The sequence below is a fragment of the Balaenoptera borealis genome (assembly GCF_965194805.1).
Source record: "Balaenoptera borealis genome assembly, chromosome: 2".
Taxonomy (NCBI): Eukaryota; Metazoa; Chordata; class Mammalia; order Artiodactyla; family Balaenopteridae; genus Balaenoptera; species Balaenoptera borealis.
In genome coordinates this window covers 155,908,842-155,925,260 of record NC_138867.1, presented here as the reverse complement: position 1 = coordinate 155,925,260, position 16,419 = coordinate 155,908,842, and the positions used below count along the sequence as shown (strand labels likewise).

At 34.1% G+C, this 16,419-nt stretch overlaps 1 protein-coding gene across 8 annotated transcripts in view; it reads right to left on the bottom strand.

Annotated features, from left to right (window-relative positions):
• The window catches only part of RANBP17 (RAN binding protein 17), a 315,779-nt gene that overhangs the window by 281,171 nt on the left and 18,189 nt on the right, over positions 1-16,419 (bottom strand). For all 8 annotated transcript variants that reach the window (XR_014241506.1, XM_082380852.1, XM_082380855.1 and 5 more), the window contains 4 exons: positions 11,605-11,771; positions 8,109-8,174; positions 2,975-3,079; positions 1,430-1,595 (listed from right to left, as the gene is read on the bottom strand). Coding sequence is in view for 7 of the 8 variants with exons in the window: in XM_082380852.1 (XP_082236978.1) it covers positions 1,430-1,595; positions 2,975-3,079; positions 8,109-8,174; positions 11,605-11,771 (504 nt within the window). In the remaining variant the exon portion in view is untranslated. The remainder of the gene's footprint in view (positions 1-1,429; positions 1,596-2,974; positions 3,080-8,108; positions 8,175-11,604; positions 11,772-16,419) is intronic.

Sequence of the window (16,419 nt, the reverse complement as noted above, 5' to 3'; positions counted from 1 at the left end):
GTTTGCAAATTGCCTTCTGTTTTTTCCTGTCCTTTCTTGAACTCCTAATAGTCAGATGCCAAGCCTCCTAGTTTCATGCTTCAATATTCTTGCATTTTTTTCTCCTATCAAATCTCTTCTTGCTTTTTTTGTTCTACTTTCTGGGATATTTCCTTAACTTTATCTTCCAACTCTTTTACTGAATGTCTTATCTGGGCAACCTGTATATTTGGAACACTGTCTTAACTTTCGTTTTTGAAACAATATCCTATTCATGTTTCAGGAGTGCATTACCTTTTCTTATCTCTCTGAGGATAGTAATTAAACCTTTTTGAAATTTACTTCGACTCTTCACTTTGTCTCTGTTTCTACTAACTCTCTCTTTTTAAAAAAAGATTTCTTGAGATAATCAGATTTATATGCAGTTGCAAGAAATAATACAGAGAGATCCCATGTATTGTTGACCCCATTTCCACAAATGGTAAGTTCTTGCAAAACTAAAGCACAATATCACAATCAAGAAGGCACACTGATAAAATCCAATCCACCAATCTTATTTGGCTTTCCCAGTTTTACATGTACTCGTGTGTGTGTGTGTGTATGTGTATTTAGTCTGTGCAATTTTTACTACATGTGTTGGTTCACGCATTCATCACTACTATCAAGATACAAAGTCCCTTTTAATTGTTTCTTTTAGTCTCTGACTTCCATATTAGAAGTTTTCACCAAATGTATGGTGTTTCTCTACTATATCTGATACCCCTGAATGCGAAACCTCTCCAGTTTAATTTCTCAAGGGAAAAAAGCTCTGGTCTTGGGAATGGAGGGGGAAGTACACATAGGGAAGGAAGGGAAAAGGGCAGTCACAGAGCTGCACAGAGGTGGTAGAGAAGATCCCGGGGGTGTTTGTGCAGAACATAGACTTTTTACCAAGTCCTTTCAGCCCAATTCCCTACCTCTGACTTCAATAGGAAAGCCCTATTGCCATCATCTTTCTGGGATGTGTGAGAGCAAGTGAGTTTGCTCTTTTTTGGTGTCCTTCTCTGTAAGAAAGTAAATTGCAATTCTGCTCTGCTAAGTTAGCTACTCTAATTCATTCTCTTTATAACTTTGAAAAATATGTTGATATCTCCTGCCAAGTTTATATCCTCTCCTACTGTTTATCTGAAAATTTCAAAACAGAGCTCTTCATTTCCCCACCTAAACTGGTCGTCCTCCAAATCTAGAGTTGTCTTTTCTTTTTTCCAAAATCAAAATATAGAGGTTACTATGATATGAACTGAGGAAAACAGATTTCAACATTGGGTATCAGCAGCTACATTAGGTTACAAATTTTTTTGAACTTTTTGATTGCCAAGTAAAAAACAGAGATAATTGCACATAAAGCAACTATACTGCTAATCCTGTGTATTTTATGTTGACCATTCCTTACACTAAACTTTTTTCTTACTTGTTCTCCAAGTTGTTGGAATCTGTACTGTACAAAGATCATCTGCAGATTCATCTGCTGAACTGCCAATGAAGTCAAAGTTAAGGCAGTTGAGGACCAGTTTCAAGACTTGCATTACTAGGTTTTGCTGACCTTGGTCCTGAAGGTTTAAAGGCTTGGCCAACACCTGAAAGAGGTTCAGAGTCAAATGAAACATTATGACATATGTCAATTAAAAGAATTTTACTCAGCTAATTTAAATAATTCTTCAGTGACAAATTAAAATAAGTTAAAAAAAATTTGCAAAGTTATGTTGTATATATTAGAAAAAAACTGTAATATCACTATCAACAAAAATCTACAATAGTAGATTAAATTTTCAAATTTAATCTTGTAAAATGGGGTTAAAACCTTTCACATTTAAATGCAAACTGGAGGTCACCTTCTAAAGTTGTAAGAAGTAACTTTAGGACAAATACTTTACACAGCACAAATGTATAAATGTACAGGATTCGTTAGCTCAAGGAGCAATTGGAACAAGCTGAAAATATAATATTCTTCAAGAAAAAGTAGGGGAGCTTCATGCATAAACGATACACATTCAGCTAACAAAGGTTCTCAGAGCTGTTTGAATGTGGAAGGACACTCACAAGCTCCTGGAGAACAATCCCGACCCCCTCAAAATGTTCATTCTGACACAACCAGAATAGATTATATCTCCTAGAGATACAATGTGAAATATTTGTGGAGGAAATGATAAGAAGCTTGGGATTCTGCTTCAAGAAAAACACAGAAAGAAATAAAGTGGTTAGTTAAGGATAGAGATGAAACAAGATTGGTCACGAGTTGTTAATGCTTAACTGGTTGCTGGGTCTAAGGGAGTTTATTATACTATTCCATCTTCTTGTGTATATGTTAAAATTTTTCATACTAAAAGAAAAATGTTTAAATAATAGAGGAACTTTTAGTTTGGCCTAGTGTGGCAGTTACCATGTTACTATACCACAGAACTTAAATAAGTAGAAACTAGTGATTAGTGGAACATACTTTGGGAAATGCTCTACTACACCAATTAACAAGCTTGAGCAGAATGAGGGAGTCCCTATATTACAAGAGAACACAATATAATTATGAATCATACTATCCCTAATGTTCAATAGGGCACTAAGTAGCAAACGGGAAAATATTATTTCCTAAAGAAATTATTAAAGTCAACTATCTTGGCTCAACTCTGAAAAAATATTGATCAATGATGAATTAGGAAAACTTGCCATCATTTCATTGTTCATCTGCACCCCATTAAAATATGGGCAGGGCAATATAGAAATTCTTAATTAGCTTCTGCAATAAGTAATCTACAGTAGGAAGATAATGAAACTACTGTCTAAAGACAAGTTACTAAATTCCCTTTGGATCTTACTTTATTATATCCCGACTAAATAAAAGTGAATTTTTTGGAACCGCTTACAGATTTGTGCAAATTAATTTGTACTTAAATTAAATGGGCACAGGGGAATTCATCTGAAATTCTTCTGAAACAGGATGCTGAATTATTAAGTAACTTACCTCTTTTAGAAGAGAGCATGCTAGCACTAAAATGTCTTTAAGAGAAGTGTCACGAAATGAGGTAGCTATTTTCCTGTGTTTTGCTGAAGGTCTAGAATAATCGACCTAGAAAGTTCAAGATGAATTTATTTAACCAGACTTACCAAACAGCAAAGCAAAAATTTACTATGTAAGAAAAGGAATGAAAATAATGATTAAAGAATCATAAAGTATAGAGCTAAAACAGCTTTTAAAAATCTACTAGTATAAGTGATTTGTTTACGGTTACTCAAAGAGCTAATAATGGCAGAGCCATGACTAGAACCCAAGTTTCTGTACTGTTTTAATTCAGTGCTCTCTCTACAAACTATACTGATGCCAAAATTGAAAAGCAGAATTGATCATACTTTCAGAGGCAATATAAACACAGATTATAAAATAATAGATAGATACTGTCAACTCCTGAGTCATGCATCACATTTCGCATTAGGCAAGTAATAGCTTCCTTGTTCCTCAGGCTCCACCTATAAAATGGGAAATCTCTGAGATAATCCTCAAATTCTAACTTTCTGTGAATCAGCAAACTGAATCAGTTACAGAAGATTCTTCTATATGAAAGTGATATTTCTATATATATATCAGATATGTCACTGATTCATGTATTTTGATATTCTAAAAAAAAAAAAAACCAAGGCAGAAATTATAAATAATCAGAAATTTGATTTATTACATAAGCAATAGTATATTCCCCCGAATATTTTATTAGTTAATAATAAATAATTTTTAAGAATAAGTTTACTAAGACTAGTCCTTGAGCCTCTAATCTAAAATACAATATGGCAAAAACTATACTATTAGTACCATTAATATTTCCATTTATCACTAGGAAACAGCAAACAAAGCTGAAATCTGATACCCAAACAATTATTAATACCACAGGCTACAGCGGCTATAGCATTCCTTTTGGTATCTGAAAGATGAAAATAAACCATTTTCCTTCCTGATATTTATAGACTTGAAAAAAGTAGTGAGATCAAAATTATCTGATACTTCCTAAGCTCCATCATATTATACTTAAATGCCACATTTAGTTATAGAAACATGAAACATAACAGAAGCCCAAAGTGATTACAGAAAGCAGTTACTGGAATCTCTACCTACTATGTAAGATCCAAGTTAGCATTTCCAGCATTCTCCCCTTCTTTTAAATCAAACGGCCATCTCTCTCTCCTTCAATTGGTCTGTCTCTTCAGTTTCCCTCAATATATAAAAATTTCTCCTTAATACAAATTAATAATAGCATATAGCATTATAATCTCAACTTATATATATTAATATATAATAATACATATTACATATATATTATTATTATATATTAATATATATTAATTAATAATAATAATATTCACATATTATTTCACTAAATCCTCAAAACTAACCTGTGAGATATATATTATTCTCTTTTCACATAAGAGAAAATTAAAGCTCACAGGCACACCATATCTATAACACTGAGGGAAGAACCTTGGGTTTATTGAGCACTTGTATGTACTAGGACCTGTGCTAGTAACTTATCTAATCTTAATAAGACCCAAGGAAAGTGTCATGATTGCTTTACAGATAGTGATATGTAAGTTTAAAGACATTAAGAAGTTTGGACAAAGCAGTAGGCATTAGAGCTAAAACACAAATCCAGGTCTTATTTCAGAGTTATCTTCAAGGCATACATGCTTATTCTACTTGGGTTACTTATTTAGATATCCAATTTTTTTGAGAAGAGGGATTATACATCCATTTTCTACTGCATAACTATGTCTCTACCATGTAGGCAAAGAATATTTTACTTCTTGATGATTATATATTGAATATACTGCAGGAACACTAGACTTAGCTTCTACAAAAGCATGATAACATGTAATTCTAAACTTTTAAGAAACCTCAAGTTTAGATCTTTTTCTTAGAAGATACATCCTGTTGTTGACCCTACATGAATTTACCTGGCTCACATTTGACAATTATAATGTTTGATTTTCATTATGCATTGTAGATCTCCCTATTGCCTGGTTCAGAAGTACTTAAGAAATGCTAGTTGAAATTGTTAATGCTCTAAAATTAGGCTAAGTAAAAATGTCTCCACAGAAGCCATGTATTTTTTACCATACAAAGTCAAAATCACACTTCAGAGCTTGAAGCTTTTTTCAAAAGGTACCTAGTTCTACACAAGATAAGCGTGGAACATCTTGTGACAGAAAAGTAAGAAAATATTCAAAGGATGGTGAATAAATGTCAAATGAACAGAGATGCTAGCCTGAAAGGGTTCCTAATGGCCAAATTTGGGAAAATTTGGGCATCAAAATATACTGTAAGTAACAAACTATAACCTATTAAACAAAGTTAGAAACCAGGAATCCAAACTGATAGAAATAATAAATGAATAAATTAAAAGTTTAATGAGGAATAAGGTATTTTCAGAGTCTTAAACTACCTGCCCACAAAATACTCATTATTTACAAAGGGGGAAAGAATCAATGTACAGTTGGAGAAGCCTGGTAGAGACCATCTTAGTCAAGTGACCAAAGTGAACATCATTAGTGACGTAACAAATCAAATCATGTGCTTCCTGAGAGGAGGCAACGAGAAAACCACAGATCAGCACATCAGCCCACCTGCAGCACTCAGAGCCAGACCTCTCAGCCAGCTGGGCGAGGACCAGCCCCGACAACCAGTACGCCTGCAGCAATCTTGGCCCAACCACAACAGGAGGGCACAGGCAGCCCACACAAAGGAGGAGGAGCACCTGGAGCACCCGGCTCTGGTGACCAGGGAGATGGTACCACCGGGCCCCACAGAACACCTTTTATGTTAAGACCACTGTTTGAAGACCAGGAGATGTAGCTGATACACCTACTACACAGAAACAAACACAGAGAGTCAGACAAAATGAGGAGGCAAAGGAATACCTTCCAATTGAAAGAATGAGACAAAACCCCAGGAAAGGAACTAAACAAAATGCAGATAAGCAACTTACCAGATAAAGAGTTCAAAGTAAGTGATAAAGATGCTCACCAAAATCGGGAGACAAATGGATGAACTCAGTGAGAAATTCAACAAAGAAATAGAAAATATAAAAAAGAACCAATCAGAACTGAAGAATACAATAACTGAAATGAAAAATATACTAGAGGGAATCAACAGCAGACTAGAGGAAGCAAAGGAATGGATCAGCAATCTGGAAGACAGGGTAGTCAAAATAACCCAACTGTAACTGCAAAAAGAAAAAAGAATTTTTAAAAAATGAGGATAGCTTAAGGGACCTCTAAGACAACAACAAGCGTACTAACATTTGCATTATTATAGGGGTCCCAGAAGGAGAAGAGAGAAAGAAAAGAGCACAGAATGTATTTGAAGCCATAATTGCTGAAAACTTCCCTACCCTCAGTATCAAAAAAAAATCTGAATAAAAAATAGGCAGAGGACCTGAATAGACATTTTTCTAAGGAAGACACACGGATGGCCAACAGATGCATGAAAAGATGTTCAAAATCACTAATCCTCAGGGAAATGCAACTCAAAACCACAGTGAGATATCACCTCACATCTTTCAGAATGGCTATTATTAAATAGACAACAAATAAGTATTGGCAAGGACGTGGCAAAAAGGGAACCCTTGTGCACTGTTGGTGGGAATGTAAATTAGTATGGCTGCTATGGAAAATAGTATGGAAGGTCCTCAAAAAATTAAAAATATTGGGTTGGGCAAAAAGTTTGTTTGGGTTTTTCCGTAAGATTTTTTTTTTTGGGGCAAAAAGTTCGTTCGGGTTTTTCCGTGGAAAAACCCGAACGAACTTTTTGGCGAACCCAATAGCACTACCATATGGTCCAGCAATTCCACTTCTGGGTATTTACCCAAAGAAAACAAAAACACTAATTCAAAAAGATATATGCACCCCTATGTTCACTGCAACATCAATTACAATAGCCAAGATATGGAAGCTACCTAAGTGTCTATCAATAGATCAATGAATAGAGTATGTAGTATAAATACACACAATGGAATTACTCAGGCATTAAAAAAGAATGAAATCATGCTGTCTGCAATAACATGGGTGGACCTAGAAGGTATTATGCTAAATGAAATAAGTCAGATAGAGAAAGACAAATACCATCTGATTTCACTTATATGTGAAATCTAGAAAACAAAACAGAAAGACTCACAGATACAGAGAACAAACTGGTGGTTGCCAGAGAGGAGGGGGATGGGGGCTGGATGAAATAGGTGAAGAGGATTAAGGGGTACAAACTTCCAGTTATAAAATAAATAAGTCTCGGGGATATAATGTACAGCATGAGGAATATAGTCAATAATATTTTAATAACTTTGTATGGTGACAGATGGTTACTAGACTTACGTGGTGATCAATTCATATATATATATGTATAAATGTCAAATCATTATGTTATACACTTGAAACTAATATAATATTGTATGCCAACTGTACTTCAATTTTTAAAAAAAGATAAAAGTTCTTAAATATAAACAATACATTCCCCTTTATTATAACATTACTCCATGTAAAACCCAACTTCTGCTTTTGTTCTGTTTAGAACCATGTTAAATACAAAAATGAACAGGAGCAGGTGAGGATGTGCTCAGCTGCTGAGTTCCTAAAGGCGCTGGTTGGGGGGAAGCATAGCTTCTGCAAACTCTCCTTGTATGGGTGAAACCCATGCTAACAAGTAGCCTGTTCTTTGTTGAGTCATGCTGTGTATCCATTATTGAGAATCAATTCACCAAACTGCTAAACTGCTTGTCTTTTATGTGTAAGCAAATAAAGGCTTGTTCCACTTTTGCATATAATTTATTTTTATGATTAGTATATTACTATATATACAGAGGATAAAAGGATGGTTCTCCAATTGCCATGGAGAGAGGACCATGTCTAATTTCTTGTTCTTTGCAGTACTTTATATTGTTACTGTCATTTTCAGTAACAATAAAAGTATTCCAATACTTAATTATCCCACCAATAAAATAGACACCCCCCCCCAAAAAAAAGACTTGCTTATTCAGAGTTTTAAGCCACACAAAGATTTTACATCAAAGAAATGACATTACTTAGCAAACTTCATGTCACCATTAGATGGAAAGGCTTACCAGGTTCATTTCCTGAGTCAATTCTGAGAGGATTATTACTCCAATTATGCAGTGTTCCACAGTACCCTTTGGAGAAAAAACCAAGTTTAGCCTAAATGGAGACAAATGATTGGTTCTTAATGTGTAAACCAGGTAACATTTACAAGTAATTAAATACTGAAACATCACATTTTCTTAAAATAGATCTATTAAAATATATAGAAAAATCACTATGAGGTCCACAAATAAAAATAATGTCAAGTTCATTTTTTTGAAGGATAAATTTAGGTATAGAGTTGAGTGGGAAAAAAGCTCACCTACCTTAGAACTTCATGATACCCTATAAAATGTTTTCAGCACGTAGGACTTACAATAAACTAAACCTCAAAATACAGGAGTGTAGTTTAATCCTTTTCATAAGACCACAAATAAGAAAGAACAAAAAACAATTTTTAGCTCTGTAAATTTGCTTGAAGATAGATGCATTCAGTAAATAATTAATAACTTAGGAACTAATTTAAATCCCTCAACCTAACACCAGATAAGATCACTTAGGCTTTTTTAATATTATTTAATAGTGCATGTATATGCATTTACTATGGATCTGTAATGAAGGCTTGTGAACTGCCCAATGCACTGGGTAAATACATGACTATCAATACAGTATGATGCTTTAATGTAATCAGCTTCCAATTTAATCTCAATAACTTCCTTCAAATCAAAATTCAGATTTTATATGCACATTACTAACAAATTACCCAACTGCAAAATCACACTGGAAGTATGAAAATAAAAAAATCTAACATCCAATTACAGTATAATAATTTTTAAAAAGGAATACAGATGATACACTTTTCAAGCCTTAATTTTATAGCTGGTCATTCCTTCTAACTATCACAGAATTCCACTAACAATGGGTCACTAGGTGTAATTAAATTCAAATTATCTCAGAATAAAAAAATAAAAGAAACATCCATAATTTTTGCTTTTTTTTTTTTGACTGCACTGGGTCTTCGTTGCTGTGCGTGGGCTTTCTCTAGCTGCGCCGAGCAGGGGCTACTCTTCGTTGCGGTGTGCGGGCTTTTCATTGCGGTGGCTCCTCTTGTTGTGCAGCATGGGCTCTAGGCGCGCGGGCTTCAGTGGTTGCGGCACGTGGGCTCAGTAGTTGCAGCACGTGGACTCTAGAGCACAGGCTCAGTAGTTGTGGTGCACGGGCTTAGTTGCTCCGTGGCATGTGGGATCTTCCCAGACCAGGGATCGAACCCATATCCCCTGCGTTGGCAGGCAGATTCTTAACCACTGCCCCAACAGGGAAGTCCAATTTTTGCATTTTAACTCTTTATGGCCCTTTAGGACAATCGGAACTCTATGATAAACTACAGATTTCACATTACTGAAGCATCCATCTTCTGTGTAAACCAGACCAATGCTCCTTAACGTGTCATTCCCTGACCAACTGTTAGTCCATGAATCTGCTGGTAGTCTGCAAATTTGATTCTAATCTGAGAATGGTTTGATACTGGTCCATGACAAGAGATTGCACCAAAATATAAAACAGATAAGTCACTAAGTACACTGTTTAGTTCAGCTGGCATTTTTTTCATAGCAAGTCTCTCTTGATGATGGAAGCACCATGTTGATTTACATTCTGACATAAACTCCTTATCTTGCTGTGAACCAGCAATCTGAATAGCACTGTCCTAGATGATAGTAGTATCTCCTGGGTATGTATGTAGAAACGAGGCATGTAAATGTTAGAAGTGTGGCAGCAATAAGGTTACAATAACAGAGAAAAGAAGATATACAAAATTTCAGGCCATTAAAAATTTAACAAACTTAAAATAATTTTTAGTACAAAATTCACAGAAGCTGTTATTACCCAAAGGAACCATGCGGTACTATTTTAGAGTACTAAAACACTAAGTCAGCTGTCTTTCTCATGACTCAAGGTTAGGTTAAGTCATATACCCAGAAAGCAAGTGCTTTTTTTGTGATACTGTAATAAACTTTGAAGATAAAACATTTTCTGTTTCTTCTGGTCTTCCAAAACTGACAAAAGCACACTAAAGCCCAACTTAAGCTCAACTTATCAGCCATTGAAAAGGGAGCTTGAGAAATCTTAGCCAACAAGAATGATTTCATTTCATTCAGTTTTCAACCTTGATTTTATTTTAAAAGAACTCTGAAATCTATTCTTATTTACACTAATGATTCTTGATGAGCTGTGTACAATCTTAGTAAATGACAAGAGAGGGGTGCTATTGTGTTAGTCAAAATTATATGCACAACTATAAAGTGAGAAACTCATATGTCACTGAATAAACTATCCCTCTGTCCCACAGCAGATCTCCTCAGGGCTAAAAATACACTTATTCTTGTGATATTTTAGATAATCAAATATTTGTTAACCAGGATTTTAACAATACGAATAAAAGAGAAGCAGTATAGTCTAGTGTTTCATATTCTGAGGTTTCTAGCATTACAATGTATGATGGAGTTACATCTTACATAGGGATTAAATCTGACAGTTACTGTATAAGCAATAACATCTCAGAAAGTCCAAATAGCCCCCTAATTGCCAATAAACCAACACTGAACATCTATTAATCCAAACTGCCAGTTTTTCCTTGAGAACTGTAACAGATCACTGCTTCTTCAGCAGAGCACCAACTAAAGTACTTTTCCTGCGATTAGGGATAACACTTGCATGAAAAAGTATGTATCTTTAAATATCTGAATCATACTGAGCAGGGCATGGTGGTCATCCTAAGAGGCATACAGGAACAGAAAAGAGCAGATTTAAGTTTCCCATATCACACCCCACAACACAAAATACTATGTGGAATGGCAAGTGGAATCACTGGCACAGTTTAAATTAGTGTCCTCTTGCTTTTCTTTTTTCTTTTCTTTCTTTTTTTTTTTTTTAGTCCAAATACCTGAATTTGTGTAAGTTAAATGTGAGTATGTTATAACTTTAATCATTTAGGTTAAAAACATTCTTGAGAATTTAGTATGACTCAATGTGGTATAATGTAAAAAAATTTTTAAATATATATATCTTAAGTTAGAAAACCTGTTGAAGTACGAGTGCTATGCTTTACTAGATCACTATGCAATCCTATACAAATTACCTAACTTTTCTAAGCCTCAGTCTTCTCATTTACAAAATGTAATTCCCTTCACAGAGATGTAATTAGCATTAAATTAGATAATACATGAAAAACATTATATACATGTTTTGCATATATGCAATACATAGACACACGTGGTTAGAAATGACAACATATATTTTTGAAATTATAAAACATTATAATTTGCATTCTTCTGGTTTGGAAGTTATATGACATGATCCTCTTTTCCTGGCAATAAAAAATACAGGCTCCAGAGGATAAATAATAAACCATAATTAATATGGTTCTGATAGCCACAAAACAAACCATACAACTTTAAGAAAAGCAGTTTTCTAAACCAAAAAAACAACTACTGATATTCTTATAATGTAATAATGCCTTCTTACCTGAAGAAACTTCTTCACATCAGCAATAATTTCTCTGAAGACAAACTGGTCTTTCTGAACCTCAAACCACCCCAATTTAGTAATTTTAGCAATGACTTGAAGTAGAGCTTGGATGACAAAGGGAGCCAGCTTGGGTTGTGATGCCACATAATTAAGAATGTAGTTTCCTGTAAAAAAAATATTGTGATCATTTGGACTTTTCAGTAACTTAAAGTGAATAATGTAAAAACAGGTAGTGATGACAACACATTCTTTGACAAAAAGTTAATCCCTTTCTCCAAGATATGTACTTATTTATACAATCAGTTCTCCTATAAGGGTTATTTGAAAAAAGCAAATTTGTTCCAATTCAATTGATATATTAGGGGATAATATGAGTATAATGCGAATGTCACTTTCATTTTTGCATAATTTCATTTAGAAAGAAACACTAGGTGAATAAGGAAAATGGCAACCAAGCCAAACGAACCAAGCCATACTCAAAATGCATATATCTACTAGCTATTTCAGTTCATCTCATGTGTTATCAGACTCATCCCTTTTGGTGTTACAATTTCCATCCTATTTCCGATCACCTTCCTTCTACCTTCATAGTAACTCACAAATTTCAACACAATGAGTTATTTGTGAGTTATTTGTTGAAGTGGGTCCCCTTCCACAAACTTCAGGTCTTCTTCAACATAAAATGCTGTATTTATTCTACTATTTAGTATTTCTTAACCATTTAACATGTGTAAAACTCTACCATGTCTTTTATTAGATTTCTATCCTTTTTTTAATGTGTCACTGACAAAATGTTTCAATTTTATTTCCATAATCCCACTTCTCTCATAAGCCCTGTGGTTTTACTACATATCACTGCACAGCATAGTCACTTTTAGGAATACATATGTCATGTTATAGCAAAACTGACTACACACTATATGGCTGTTTAAGTGGCAGAAAAAAATACAAATAATATAATGTGATAAAATAAGTACATAAGTTAAAGAAAGTACGAACAGAAGAGTAAAGCCTGGAATAAAGTTAATATACCCAAATCATTAAAAGTGGGTAGCAAATTCAGCTATGAGCTTCCCAATGGAGGAGTGACTGAGGTAACAAATGGGCCACAAAAGTCTATCAGAAAAACAGAAGAAAAAAATGTTTTAAAGGGAAAAGATTCCATTTCTACTTTGGCCCCGAAGGTCAGCATACCATTTGGGAAAAGAGTGAAGAAAAAGTAAATATTAATACTTCACTATTTAACTAAAAATAGCTTTAATGGAAACAATCCCAAAATCCAAGAACACTTTCAACAGCTGTTCTTGACAACTGTAATGAGAACCTTGATATAAAAAAGAAAAGTTCTCACGACTAGCACATTTCAACCTTAATTTTTATTAACATTAAAAATACACAGTTATACAAATAAAAATAATATTAAAAAGCACAGATTTTCCTAGCATTAAGATAAATCTGAAAGAGGTTTCTGCTATGGATTAAAGTAATATGGTTCTCTTAAGCTTCATTACATGTAATCTTTTATTTCAATAACAAAACTTATGAAAATGACACTGCCTCCTGAACATAAAAGAAAATCTGGTTTATTTACTTCTATTATTTTTATTTTTAGTATCTTGAAAAATTTTAACCTGGAGGGAATGTGAGGAATCTATATGTAGGTAGTGGTAACCACTGGGAGGGTAATCTCAAAAATAATAAAACAACAAAACAGGAGAAAAACCAAGTTTCACATTTAAGCTAGGTACCTTAAGCACACCTTCCCAAACTCCCTGAGCAAAGATACTAGCTAATAAGTTTATTATCTAAGGCAAAAAAATTTAACAGACTGTATTCCTGTTACTTTAGTTGAATGTTTTACATAAAATATTCTCACGTTATGCTTATTACATGACCTATAATAGTGTTCCAGTTTAATAAGCAAGAGCCAATGATAACAATCAAGTAAAACAACAGCAATCTCATCATCACCAGCCCAAGATAATAGGGAAAAGCCATACCAAGAAGAAAATGAAATGTTCAGAAAGACACATGGGAGAATGAAATAAACAGCTGCAAAAAGTCCCCGACAAAAGTTAACAGAAACTTGGAAAGCTATGCACTAGAGGCTCTTTGAGTGTCAAATGCCCATATGATAACAACAATATTTAGCATTTATTAAACAAGTTAGAAATTAAAAGTGCTTCCCAGAAAAAAAGCTTTATGCAGCTCTCACAGCAATATGAAGATATTGCTACTATATTACTATCACTATTATTCTGTTTCCTAGGCAAAAAAATATCAAGGTCAAAGAGGTGAAACAACTTGTCACAGTGGCCAAACTGGGACTTTGAGTCAGGTTGTTTTTGTTTGAGTTTGTTTGTTTCCTGCTTTCAAATACCGGTCAAACCATATATTTTAGTAATAATTAGTAATTCAAAAACTCTACTAAGTCCAAACTTGTAGACAGTCTTTTGGAGTTTACTATCATTAGACTGAAACTTTAGGTATTACACATTATAGAAATTTAATATGAAATATTTTTGGCTGATTAATTGAAGTCAAGTAAAAATATGCCGCAAAGTCTATCAGAAAACATACAAAAAGAATATAAAAGAAAAGGGGAAAGACTCAATCTCTACTTTGGTCCCAAAGACTAGCATGTTATTCGGGAAAAAAGTGAAGAGAAGGTAAATACCTCAACATTTAACTACAAATGCTTTGATGGAAACAATTCCAAATGCTGTGAACACAAAAATTTGAGCTATAATCTATGCCTTGAGAGCTAGCTTATAAAATATTTGGAGAGACAGACAAAAAGAAACTACCACAAGAAGATCAAGGTAAGACTTATGAGGTGAAGATGTGGAGAAACTGCAACGTTCACACATTGCTGCTGAGAACGCAAAATGGTATAGGCACTTTGAAACATAGTTGGGCAGTTTTTTTAAAAGTTAAGCATAAACTTACCTATGACCCAGCAATTTCACTCCTAGGTATCTACTCAAGAGAAATGAAAACGTATATCCACACAAAGACTTGTAAGTCAATGTTCATGGTAGCATTATTCACAGTGGCCAAAAAGCAAAAACAACCCATATGTCCATCAGGTGGTGAATGGATAACAAAATGTCACACATCTATACAAGGGAATATTATTCTATAATTAAAAAAATGAAATACTGACACATGCTACAACATGGATGAACCTCAAAAACATTTTGCTAAGTGAAAGAAGTCAGACGTAAAAAAACTACACATGATAAGATTTTATTTATATGAAATATCCACAGAAGGTCCATCTATACAGGCAGAAAACATCTTAGAGGTTGGTGGTATGGGAGCAGGACTAACTGTAAATCAGCATGGGGATTTTGGGAGGGATGATGGAAATGTTCACACAACTCTGTAAATTTACTAAAAATCAAAAATTGTACACTTAAAACAAGTTAACTTAATGGTATATAAATTATATCTCAATAAAGCTTTCTGAAGGGGAGTTAGCAAGGAAGGAAAGAGAGAGGGAGGGATGGAGTGAAGGACAGAGAAAGGGAAGGAGAATTGATTGATTTATATAGGTAATTAAACTTAAGCTACACTTTTATTTGAATAGAAGATTAAAAGGACAGCATTCCAGGCTAGAGAAACAACATAAGAAAAGGCACCAAGGCAGAAATAACATGGCATGAGGAAAATACCTTCTGGTACAAACAGGCTAGTACCAACGAGATATAAGACTACAAGGATGGGACGATCCATCAATTACAAGCTCATGAAAGGACTCGAATGCCAGGCTGAGGAAATGGTATTTAATTGATGAGCAATGGTAAGCCATCATTAATTATGCTAATAAAGGTAGAAAACAGTGTACTGGACACAGAGAACAGGCAACAGAGTTAATGTTGGGAAATAATGAAACATGTAGTTTGGGACCATATCATGAAAGAATGAGAATTTTGGAGTTGATGTAATAAATGCAATGTGACTTTGAGGCAATCTTCACATTTTCCATTTTAACTGACATACCAATTATTCTACTGACACATGTCAGACATGTCATAACATTCTAATCTACTTGCAGAAGCAAGAGTAGTAAGTCAAACCCAAGAAACTCATAAAGGAAACACATCATTCGTTGCTTGAAATTGTGCGGTAGGTTTCTACTTTTCTCTTTTTTCCGAATTTCCTTTAATGAGTGTACGTCTTTTTTTTTAAGTATCCATTTAAAAAAGATAAGTGAAAGAGACAATCTGAATAGGCCCATATCTATTAAATTAATTGAGTCAATAATTAATAACCTTCCAAAACAGCAAGCACCAGGCCCAGATGGGTTCACTGATGATTTCTACCAAACATTTAAGAAAGAAATTCTACCAATTCTCTACAATCTCTTCCAGGAAAAAGAAGGAGAGGGAATTCCTCCTAACTCATTCTATGAGGTCAGCATTACCTTAACACCAAAACCAGACAAAAACATTACAAGAAAACTTGTAGTTGAGCCAATATCTCTCATCAATATAGAAACAAAAATCCTCAACAAATTATTAGCAAAGCAAATCCAACAATGTATAAAAAGTTATATACCACAACCAAGTGGCATTTATCCCAGGTATGCAAGCATTGTTCAACATTTTAAAATCAATTAATGTAGTCCATCACATCAATAGGCTAAAGAAGAAAAATCACATGATCATAATAGATACAAAAAAAGGATTTCAAAAATCCAACAGCCATTCATGACAAAAACTCTCAACAAACAAGGAACAGAGGGGAACTTCCTCAACTTCATAAAGAACATCTACAAAAAAACCACAGCTGATGAATAAAATCAAA